General features: G+C 42.3%; 1 protein-coding gene across 2 annotated transcripts in view; it reads right to left on the bottom strand.

Moving 5' to 3' along the window:
* Positions 1 to 8,203: 8,203 nt before the first annotated feature.
* ATG4C (autophagy related 4C cysteine peptidase) overlaps positions 8,204 to 11,887 on the bottom strand; it is a 28,847-nt gene continuing 25,163 nt past the window's right edge. For both annotated transcript variants that reach the window (XM_067301345.1, XM_013949965.2), the window contains exon 11: positions 8,204 to 9,459. In XM_067301345.1, coding sequence (XP_067157446.1) covers positions 9,289 to 9,459 — 171 coding nt within the window. In that variant the 3' untranslated portion in view covers positions 8,204 to 9,288. The remainder of the gene's footprint in view (positions 9,460 to 11,887) is intronic.

Below are 11,887 nucleotides of genomic sequence, written 5' to 3'. Positions count from 1 at the left end.
TGACATGACGGGGGGAGCAAAGTGCTGCCACATCCTGCAAATCATACACCCCTGACCAACCTTTGCTCGCTTGAGTAATCCCATTGAATTCAGTTTTCAAGGAAGTAAGGATTTGCAGGATCAATCTGCTATACATCAATATTTCCATTCATTGCTCATTTTACATTTTATGAACTGGATTACACAAATACAAGGCACACACAAACAATAGCTTTGACGGTTTTTATTTCATCTACATATTAGATATGCTGTTACATTACCTTATACAAATATTGGATGAAAATAGGAATTCAGAAAATATTAACACCTATTTTATTATTAATTTTGTAAGAATTTTTAAAGCGATTCTTCTTTAAAATTGACTTTCCAGCTAACTTTTGTAACAACATAGCCTTATGAAACTGCTACTTTATGGTTCATGTGTCACTGCTTGTTTCCATTGGAAAAATCTTTACAAATCACGGTCTGTAAATGGAGCCTGCAACAGTTCAAAACAGATAACTGAGTAATGTGTCCCATGGATTCTCTTGTAACGAAGGAATTTACTCCACAGAATATATTAGATGCAGAAAGGGCTTCAGTGTCAGTGACACTATTGGCAGCTGTGTTAACAGTTAAGGAGCTGGCTTTGTACAGCAGTACAGTTATTAAATTTCTCCAGAGACCATGACTCATTAATCAAATATTCATACATCTCTGTAAATACACACTGAACAGAGAATACCCTCAGAGCTGAGCATCCCAGCACAAGTGCTCTTTCATGTAACGCTGACAAAATCCTGAGAACATGCGGTCATGTTTTGCATTTCTAATGCTGTATGTACTCTTTAGTACCCCAATTCCTAAAAACAGAACACAAATGATCTTACTGATTGCAAGTGTTACATAGTCACAATTAAAATTGCTTCACTATTGCTTCATACCATCTTTTTTAAAGTGAAGACAGTGAATCAATTCTTCTGTTCTTTGTTTACCATCAGACAAGCAACTTTTTCCCATACGGATGGAGAAACCCAAGGCCATGCTCCTATTAATACAAGAATTTGTATTAGCATGAAAACAACAAACCACTGGTTGAACTGCAAAGGCCAAAGAACTTCATATATTTGCAAAGACATGAGCTTGCTGTATTTAACCAATAGTGTCTTCTGTGTTTCCTCGCTGCCATGAAATGGCACGTCCTCTCACCTGCTCCGGGGGGGCTCCGACAGGTCTGAGCTGGAGGCTTGACCTTGAGCGGGTTGAGATCACAGTTCATAGGTCAAATCGCTCTCTCTGACCAGCTAAATCGCCTCACCGTGAGCCTTTGAAAAAAATTCAGGTCTCTCTTTGAACCCCCCATCCTAGGGCATTCATGTCTAGGAATTTGTTTTTGACGATTGCAGAGTTATAAAGTTCTGGTATATTCAGATTCTGGCTCTGTGTGGTTTGAAATAATAGATACCTTTATATAGTGTTAGCTGTAAATTGGGATTATCGCATTACTGAATGTATATTTTTAAATTCCGTACTATTGTGCTCTGCTGTTGTGAACTCAAAGGAACGATGGCATGGAAGGGACCGGCCTGAGTCAGCACGTCCATGGGCAAGCCCAAAGTCCAAGCCCAAAGTCCCGAGTGACGTTGCTAAGAGAGGAGGAATTCACAGAGACATCACGGTGATGATGGTGAGTCTCAGAACATATTCCTTCATAGCTTTTAGAGTCCACAGCACCACTGGAACCAGTACCCAGCTGCAAATTTTGCAGGGAAATTTATAAACTGGCATAACTTCCTTACATTCTGTAAATAATTTGCAAATGTCCCAGCTTAAGGGTTGAACTTTAATCAGTTTGTTGCATAGCAGGTCAGGAGAATGGATTGCCTGCATTTTTTTCACCAATGGTGTGAAATGCTTCATTAGATTTGCACTTGTTAGTGGAGATGCAATAACCCAAAAGAGTAAATACTTCCTTTTCTAATTAAAAAATACAGAGACTCTAACTTAAACATCTCTACAGTTCTTACCGCAATTATTTCAGTGCATTTTAATTTTCTTTAACGGGTTGACGTTTACATTTTAAAAAATAAAATCCACTCCGTTGTGTAATTAGGGCACTGACTGAGACAGGATGGCAATAACCTCTCCCACCTCTTTTGTAGAAGACCAAATCTAAGCCACCTTACTGCACGAGCCAGCGCACGTCAGTACAGCCGTCGTGGGCGCCCACTGTGTGCCATACAGGAGACAGCATAAGGCTGCAATTACCGTCCCAGTTGCGTCTTGTCCACCTAAGCGTAAGGCCCAATCCTGGGCTCACTACAAATGATCGTACTGCCCTAGATGACCTTATCCACTGACCCCCCCAAGCTGCTGGGCGTGGATAAATCCCTAACCCTTTGACTTTAATAATGTTCCCTTGAGGCACAGGGATTCACTGGCAGGATCGGAGTGTAAGAAAAGAGTAGATGGAAAATAAGAATAATGTGAATGCTGAGCAGAGAACCCATAAAGTCTTGGTTTTAACACATGCCTACACACCCACTAGAGCTAGGCGAAAACAGCAAACATTTATTTGCGCATCTTCTTGCATAAATAAAGCCCTGCTGATTTGCTTTGATGGCATTTACGACCACATTTATTCATAAACATTAGAGTGAGCAAGTTTTTATTTGCAAGAGCGTTTGCAGAAAACAAAAGCGTCGTGAATTCTGGTGTGAATAAATATCAGAAAGCTCTCACACGAGAAGGGCTCCTGCAGTCATTAAGTAAAGCTCTTTTTACTATTCACACCGTGGATTCAAACAATTACAGCTGTCCGTGAACTGCTTACAAACAGGGAAGGGAATTGTTTATAAAGCTCAGTTCATCCAATTAGGCAACAGAAACCATCTCATGAAGATACCCAATCATATGGTCAAATGATGATCACTCAAGGCTCTATCCTGACTCACTCAAATGCCCTTTTGCACCTTTTTGGCAGTGCATTTAAGACACCTGCATTTTAAGACCCTTTTACGTAACAGCATCATGACCTAAGATGGTACGAGGTTGTAACTCATTTGTACTGCTAGAAAGCAGCTGTAGACTAACCCCAGGCCGTGAGGCTCACGTAAGATGTTAGGCTGAAATACTGCCATGGGAATTATACCTGCTCGTGATCCACAGCCTTCAGCGCAGGATTAGGGGTTTGCTCTCCAAGCACTGGGAAGAAAGAATGCATCCGTACTCCCAAATGATTCGCAGTAATCAACTACAGGGTGGCAACGGATCATAAAATATTCTGCCCCCTTGGAGGCTCCTGGTACTACGAGACGAGCTAATGCTCCAGCCCCCCTGCAAAGTTGTCTGTGGGTATCAGCTTCAATGAAAATATTGCATAAACTGAGCACAGGGGGGGCTGGACCTCCAGCGTGCTGTTTGTGTTCATTTGTGGTGGTATTGACCTTTCATAACTCACTTACGGTTGCTTTTCATTCCATCATTCCAGTTAAGAGCTCGTCAATAACTCTGGAAATAAATCAGGCCTCCCGAGTAAGTCCAGGTTCTTACTGTAATTAATGGCAAACACACGATCCCTTCCCTGCCTCCCCAGGCACGCTGCTGCGTGCTTCTGACGGTGCTGCGCGCGACTGCAGGACTAGCCTGCTTTCCACTGCCAGCACTTCTTCTTGCTGAGGGATAAGTAAAATAAATTTAAAAAAAGACTTTCCTTAGGATAAAAACCAAAGCCAAGGGCAAGGGCACAAACCAAGATCAGGGCCTGTTACTGCCTCGCTAGCTTACGCGACGGTGTCAGACCCGTGCAGCCCTCCCCACGCACTGCGTGTGGCCACCGCGCAGCCAGGGAACCCAGGAGCACAGGCCTAGTCTTTCTTTCACGTTCACACTTGCTGTTTTCCACCTAAATTTTCATATGGATTGTAGAAGAAAGAAAGTGATGTTTAAGTGGCAGTTAGCAGACACAGAGCAACTGCTTGTTTATAATGCTTTAACTGAGGAGCACATCACCACGCTAAACGTCGGTCAGGTGTACTTACCCACTCCTGAAGCGCAGTATGGTGCGGACTCCTTTCAGAGGCCAGTGAACCCACCATGAGCAGATCCAGACTTCACACGGCCTTGCCTGTTGCGGGAGTCAAAGAAGAAGGGGTTTTGCTGAGAACATGTTAGCTTGAAACCTCGCTGGCAGGCGTGGGGAGACGTGGGGTCACTCTGGCAGAAGCTGCCGCTGCCCCTGTAAGGAAAGGCAACAGCCGCCCTTCACGCGGGCCTTACTGCTGCCTGCTCACGCCGCTGTCGTTTGGGCGCATCTCGTTAATACCGTGGCGAAAAGGTAACTGTCGAGCAGGAAATGTGTTTGGGAGATTCCCACCAGGCTGTTCTCACCGGAGCCGACCTGCTTGGAGACCGGCGGTAACGAATGAGCAGGGCCACAGTTTTATGGCTCAGCTGAAGCACTGGGGCCTGAAAAGAGAAAAGTAAAAGTCTTTAACGAAAGGAAACATGGAGCAAGCAATTCTACCTGAAGCCACAAACAGGCGCTAACTTTGTAACCGTCCCGAACCTCTTTCCCCTTCTAGACAGTGTAGAAATTGTTGTACAGATCTCCAGACACTGTTTTTCTTTGACATCAGTTGTCACTAGCAACACGAGTCAATAACCCCTTTCCTAAACAGTCACTTTGGAAACCGCCAACTCAACAGTCACTGTGGGGCAGCAGCATCCTTCCAGCATAGCCGCTGCTGAGCGCCGGCCCCATGCGGCTGCTGGCTGCCCCTGCGAAGTTAAACCAGTGCGCGGGATTTTTCTGCCCTTCTCCACCCCATCCGAGGTAGCGCTTTGAGTTGGAAAGTCGTCAGAAACGAGCCACTGTCTTCACTGACTGTCTGCAGGGCAGGTAGGTCCTGGCCCACAGACATTTTTAAAGGTTGGGATTTTGGCTTGAAATGGCAGCGGCCACAAGCTGAGGGCCAACAGAAAGGGGATGACACGGCAGGGTGGGTTTCCCACGGCGTAGCTGCACAGGCAGCTCCCCGCCGAGGTCCTTCACGCTGCGCCCCGCAGGCTGCGCCCGCACGGCGTCCAGCTGCGGCGCAGGACAGCACGGCACCTCGGGGAGCGACGAACGCGGACCCCGCGGCCATCGCTGCTCCAGGGGCCATGGGGTTGGGTCCCTGGTCGGCTAGAGGCAAGCAAAAGAGGAGCCTGAGGCCTCCCATCGCTTTGAAAAACAAGGCCAGTGTCTTGGCCAGAAGGGGAAGACGGAGGCCCAGCTCCTTATGTGGAGTCCCAGGGTTGCGTCCTGCTGGTGTTATAAAGACACAAGCAAGCGTTCCTTCCGAGGGAAAGGGAAATGGCAGAAAAGAGAAAGTAAAGGTTATTAAGAATTAAAAGATGGGACTTCTTTGAGAAGAACTGCCGTTTCCCACCATCTGTGGTACGCGCAGGCTGCTTCTGGCAGGAAAGCAAGTCCTCAGGCAGTGATTTGTGAAAGTCCTTTCGGAAAATAGGCCACTGCTGGGTGTGTGAGTAACTAATGCTCATTTGGTTTGTGTTTGAAGGCAGCAGCAGCAACAGTGATGACACAAATTAATTGCACAGTTTTCAGGAGATAATGCAGACGAGGTAAAGAGAATTACTATGCGATTAACATAGTTTCCAATTAAAGTCCCCTGTAGTTACTGAAAAACATTAATTTCTAGTAACTTGGTAATTTAACTTGTGTCACCACTGTACATGGGTCTTCGGCACTAGGGCAGCTCATGGGCTCATCTGTGCTGAAGTGTGTTGTGTGAGAAACAGTACAAAAAAATCTAGAAATAACTATTAGTTTTTAACAACTATTTATAGCAGGCTTCAAATAAAACACCACTGTGGTAAACTAAAGGATTCGATAACAGATTTAAGGACTAAACAGTGTGAGCTGTTCTAGCACCAAAGTCTTGCCCTTATCCAAAAAAAGCAAAATAAATAAATAAATAAACCAACCTAGCAAGGGTGTTTCAACCCTTATGTTTCTTTATGAACAAGTTGCAGAAAGACTGAGACAAATGAAACTATTTCTCCCTTGCAGGTAAGTTTGCTGTTGGGAAGGCAGAACTACATTTTTCTTTTTAACACTTATGTACTATAACTCTTTTATTTCCATTTAACCCTTTCTGGTAAAGGAATGCCAAACCCAAAGACTTTCAAAGAGCAGCATATTTCTAGAGGAATAGCTAGCATATGCGGGTACATGCACATAGGATTTTCTAAGCTACTTTAATTTCAAACAGTGAAGTTCAGGAACCGAGAAAATTAATTCTTTAGTTATTACCGTAGGTTAAAGTTCCAAGTACTGCAATGAAACAGTTACCCAGCCTGTGCTTGTACGTATTTAGCAGGTGAACAGGTCCAAAGGCACAGACAGGAAAAACTTGTAGAATTACCAGCCCAGAGCAATTTTGTTTTAGTCTGAAGACAAAATCTGTCACCACCAAGTAGAGTCGTTAGCGTTTTTATTGTGTATTTTCAGAAACATACTTCTGTTTTGAACTGCTTGTTTCAAAACGTAAGGCTGCGTAGTGACCAATACTGGAATAGCCATTCCTCTGACCCCTGCCCGATCGACCGGCTTGCTACCCGTAACGTTGTGAAGGGTGAAGTCTACAACAGGACAGGACGGACCAAGTCTTTCAAAAGAGACGTGGTCTTTTGTGCAGGGCTGGAATGGCTTGAGACATGTAGCAGTGTTTGTACAGTTACTTTCCATTTTCAAAAATAAAAATATCACAAAGGAAATGGCAATAGGAAAAGTCCATTGGGCAGCTAGATGTTTTTCTTCGTTTCACATAACTAAATACTACTTCTGACTTCCTCATTACAAATATTGCAGACTCCGGTGCATTAAAGTCTGTAAAGCTTATTACATTTTATTATTATTACTACAACAACAGAAGTTGTAAATGGAAAAGACATTATTGATTCAACTAATCAGCTGAATGCAGGATTGTTCTTCATTGTGCATTCGCTAGCCTTTGGGCCAGCCTGGTTTTTAACAGCCTTGCATGATAACACTTCCAACACTTCTCTGTGAGATTATTGCACAAGCTCGTATTCCCCTGTAGGAAGCTTTTCCTTTAGTCTCTTCCCATTTCTGAAGCTGTACGTCCTTCTAGCATTTCCTCCGCTCCCTCCCCTCCGCACTGGTGCGTATATGCTAAATATCTGTAAACTGCCGTGCTCCCCTCTCACCCTGCGCTCACTCTTCAGCCCCAGAGTGACGGAGCCACACAGTTACAAGTTTATCTTTCTTCAATCCATCCCTGCAGGCTCCTGATCATTTTTACTGTTCTTCTGTGAACTTTAATTCGTTAATGCCTTCCTCCTGGAAAGGTAAGCAGAAAGCGGAGCATCAGTGCGACCAGACTCTACCAATTAGATCCTTCTGCTCGGTGACAAAAGCTCTTAATGGGGCAGCACAGAACTGCATTTTTTTTTTAAATGTGAAAGCAAAGTACAGCTTCATGTCCAATTTCCTGCCCGCTGTTACCCAAAGGAACTGCTCAACAGTTTGGCATTGTTTTTGCTGTAGCTACGTTAACTACTGCTTCACTAAACAGGAATCTGCTATTATTTTGTTCTCACTGACATTCACAATTCTCCTCATTTTGACATCTAAATTCCATAAATACGTTGTTTACTCCCTCTTCTGGGCTATTAATGAAAAATATTAAGGAAGATCAAGCCAAACATCCTCACATACATGCAGCATCTATAAGTAATATTATGCCAATTATTAATATGATTTAACAGTGCAGAGGTTACTAATTTAGACAAATGATATGTTTTTTTCTGAAAAAAAGTGAAACCACAAATAATCTCATTGGGCTTTTTGGAATTCTAACTCAATGGACACACGTGAAAATGCACATTTCAACCCTGACAGGTACGTACACTCGATCCAGTTCTGCCTGAAACCTAGCTATTAGTCACTTCTTTCTCATAAAGGGAGAAAAGGCACTTTAATGAACACATGTGATGCTTATTATTTGGATAGACAGCATTTGTGCCTTCTGTGCCTGAATGGCACTTAGAATAGGTTAACATTTGGTTTACAACACAACAGTAAAATTTGCCTTTATTACAAATAAACAGAGTACTCACACCTTACAATATTTTTTTAGATGCAGGATTATATCCACTCTTAGAGGAACTAATATTAATATGAAAACCACATGCATTTAATGTTTTCACACTTTTTATTTTCCAAGCAGTGTTAATATGAATTTTAAATATTACATTTGCTTTGTTAAAACATGAAACTATTTATGTACATTTGTTTGCAATTTTAGAACACAGACCATCGAGTAACCATTTGTACAATAACAACATGTATCAAAAAAAATCATACCCCAGAATTTTTACCATCTACTCCCCTGCTTGCTTTAAAAGCTGCACTAATAGCAGAGAAGCCTCAACATTATAATAGCTGAAACAGAAAACAAACACTGCTCCCTTCTAATAACTGTCTTTATCTGCTTTGATTGGTTGCAGTTAATAGTATAACCTTTAAAAATTGTGGGGAAAGCTAATACTTTATCTTCACTCCTCATATTAAGGCTCCAAAGCAAGCTTAATGAGAAACCATTATAAAATCATACTGCTAAATAGTATCTTAACTCACAATTCAGCCTATATAATTATATCAGTATTGCAACTAACAATTACTGCTGATATATCAAACTCACATCCTGAGCAGCACACTGGAAGAAAGGTATGCCACGACTACAATATTAACCATTACTAGGGCTTACGCAGCACAACGGATTCGCGTGTTACTCTTGCCACTGGAATGCAGAGCTCAAATTTTGCTTACAAACAGAAAAAAACTGGTCTCAAAACCTGTGGATGGATGTTCGTGACATAAAACCAACAGACATTTGGCAGCCTCTGCTCAGGATCTGTCCTGGGCTGAAGCACCGGCAGCGTCACAAGGTAGGATGCAGGCACTGGCCAAGCTCTTTGCGAGGACCAGCCCAGGACACAGGCACGTTGCCGCGTACCGGCTCTAAGCGGCGCCGTCCCTCTGCACGAGCGCAACGTCGCATTAAACTCACCCAACTACTGATGAACAAAAATAATTAGTACGTACATTTATAAATGACATTTTAAAGACTATTAACATATAAAACATCGTAATCTTTACGAAAATAGACCATTTCCAGCACAGCTTGCCTTTTGGGGGGAGGGAAGAGGACACATATATATTTCTTAAAAGACAAGTGTTCTCCTGGACAGCTGCCAATAATCTTGTGTAAAATGTCCTTAAAGCAAGACAAACTCCTCTGTACTAAATCTTTTTAATCTTTTCTTTTCATCCTCAGAGAAAAGGTCATTTTCTTCATGGAGTGGACTGGAAGCAAAGTCATAGTCTCTAGAATGACCCTTTACAAATGTAAACAAGGGATATTTCTCCTTAGATGAAGATTTCAGCATCTATAATGTAAAACACATACCAGATAAAATGTTAATGGGGAATGAACAAATACAGGAACTAGTGATATTGATCTAATTAATGGCTGTAAAAGGAAGAATGCAAAATGCATTTTTAAATTATTTTCATTATTGTCACATTAACAAACAAAAGCATCGCAATATCTAAACATTCCCCCCTCCTAAACAAACATTTCCATTTCATCTTCTGCAGATAGTAGCTTCATTCACAATTTTGTGACTAACCATGCAACTTGTTCCACACCCCTCATCTCTCTGTGCAATAGGTGTTTGTTTTAATGGAGCTAGAGGGGAAAAAACCCTGCAAAATAATTAATCATCTCCTGGATCACAGGTATGAATTCTGGAGCAACTAGGCAACTTGGGGAGATATTTTTATTGTAGAAACAGCAAGTACGATAATCGATATTTGTATTAAACACGTACATTTAAGAAAGTAAGCCCATCAGGAGCACTTGACTTAAAATAGATTGCATATGATAACAGACTGTGGTAATTAGGGTACCAGAATCTACAGTTTGGAAAAAGAATACTGAGCATGCTGCAGAAGGGTGGTAGTGTGGAACGATAAACAGCAAAATACTTTTAATAGCAGATAATATTCATCCAAACACTGAATGGCATTTCAGCCTTTCAGGCTGTTTAAAGCTCTTGAATGTCCACTGATTTTCTTTTTATTACTTCTTACCTTCTTTGATAAAAAAAAAAAAAGCTCAATATACAGTGATGCACTGAGATGCAGAACTATGTTAGCATACAGGCATATACTGTGTGGGACTAAGAACTCTAAAAATAGTAGACTATTTATATAATAGTCTATATATACAACTATTAAAAATAGTTTTAATGACAAACAATCTAGAACAGTAAAAACAAATAGATCTTTAAACAGTAAGAGCTACTAAAAAAAACAATCAGGGCTGGAAAAGTCACCCTTACAGTAAAATCAGATTCTCTGACTTTTACTGTGCTTGAAATTTTCCGCTTTGTTCTAGTCTATTTTAATTGCATTCTGCTATTGTGCTGTGAAACCTGGGGAAAAGGGCAAGGAGATACAGAAGAGACATGCAGACATTAACACGCAAGAGCACAGGAAAAGAAAGAACGAGTGTTCGCAGAGGAAAGAAAGTTTGACAAGAAACAAAGCATTTGTGAATCCTCCAAGACTAGGTAACTGGGCGCCAACGTTGCCCGCTCTAGGAGCCGAGTACAAGCCGGGTCAGCGGGAGCGGAAATTCACAGCCGTACAACGCTGTCTGCCGGCCTCTGCTGTGGACTTTGGCCAGCTCCTGACCGACAAGCGTCCGCAAGTCAAAACTCACCGCTGCTCCTCGGGGCGGCCACGCAGGCAGGAGGACCAAACAGACACCTCGCCTTTAAAGAGGCCCCTCCGGGTCAGGATAGAAACGCTTTATCCCTGGGAAACCTGCAACTCCACTGCTATTGTCTGTGCTGAACTTTCCCTGAAACTTCATTCCCTACAGGCACCAGTAGCACCTCTCTGCCTACTGAGGGAAGTGAGGAAAGATTAAGGACAGAACGTGACCTGGACAAACAGGCAAAAGCCTGAGCCTGAACAAAAGCAAGTGGAACTTGATTAAGGTTATAAAGTTACATCTCAGTCAGTGATTACAGAAAATTTCCAAGCATTAAGCAAAATCTAAAATAAATAAATAAATAAATCAGGTATTTAGGTTTTATTTATTTAAAAAGTAAATTGTACAGGAATGTGCGCTTTCATACTACTTGTTATATAAATGGCTGTTTCCACTAAAAAGTTCTTGTGAAAATCAGTCAGACCCTGGAGACCACAAGTTTATTTTGGGAATAACACTTATTGGGATGTGACACATATTCAGATGTCCCACGAGTACTTCATACACAGCAACTCTAAAGCAGTCTGTGCGAGACTGGTTTATTATATCAATGGAAAATTAAGAGCACAGATCTATTACATTTCCATTATAGCTGAAGCCACCTGAGGTCCAGATGGACAAGGGACAGACCTGAGAAGCCCTGGAGGTGTTCTGTTCCCAGCTTTGCTGTGGACACCCTAGGCAACGTGGGGGAGGTAAGCGAGCCTGGGACCCCGTGCTACGAAATGGGTGCAATGAGCCTCTACTGAACAATGCCACTGGACAGATCCATGTTTACCTGCAGGTTCGTTAGATACCGCTCTGATGATTTCTACAGAAAAGTTTATTGATAAATATCAGTATTTTTTAGTACTTCAGTGTTAGACTCACAGACTGCCACTGGTGCCACTGCACTAATGAGTTCTCTGTACTGAAGTGCACCCAAGTTCAGTACTCAAACAGTCCAGTTTTCCTGAGAACTTTTCATTTCTGCTAAAAATCTGGGCCATAAACAGGCGAATACAGTCACGGCCCAAGCTGATTATTTATTTTCG

This window comes from Apteryx mantelli, chromosome 8 (genome assembly GCF_036417845.1).
Source record: "Apteryx mantelli isolate bAptMan1 chromosome 8, bAptMan1.hap1, whole genome shotgun sequence".
NCBI lineage: Eukaryota > Metazoa > Chordata > Aves > Apterygiformes > Apterygidae > Apteryx > Apteryx mantelli.
Note: the sequence above shows the minus strand (reverse complement) of the source record. Positions and strands in the feature narration are given on the sequence as shown.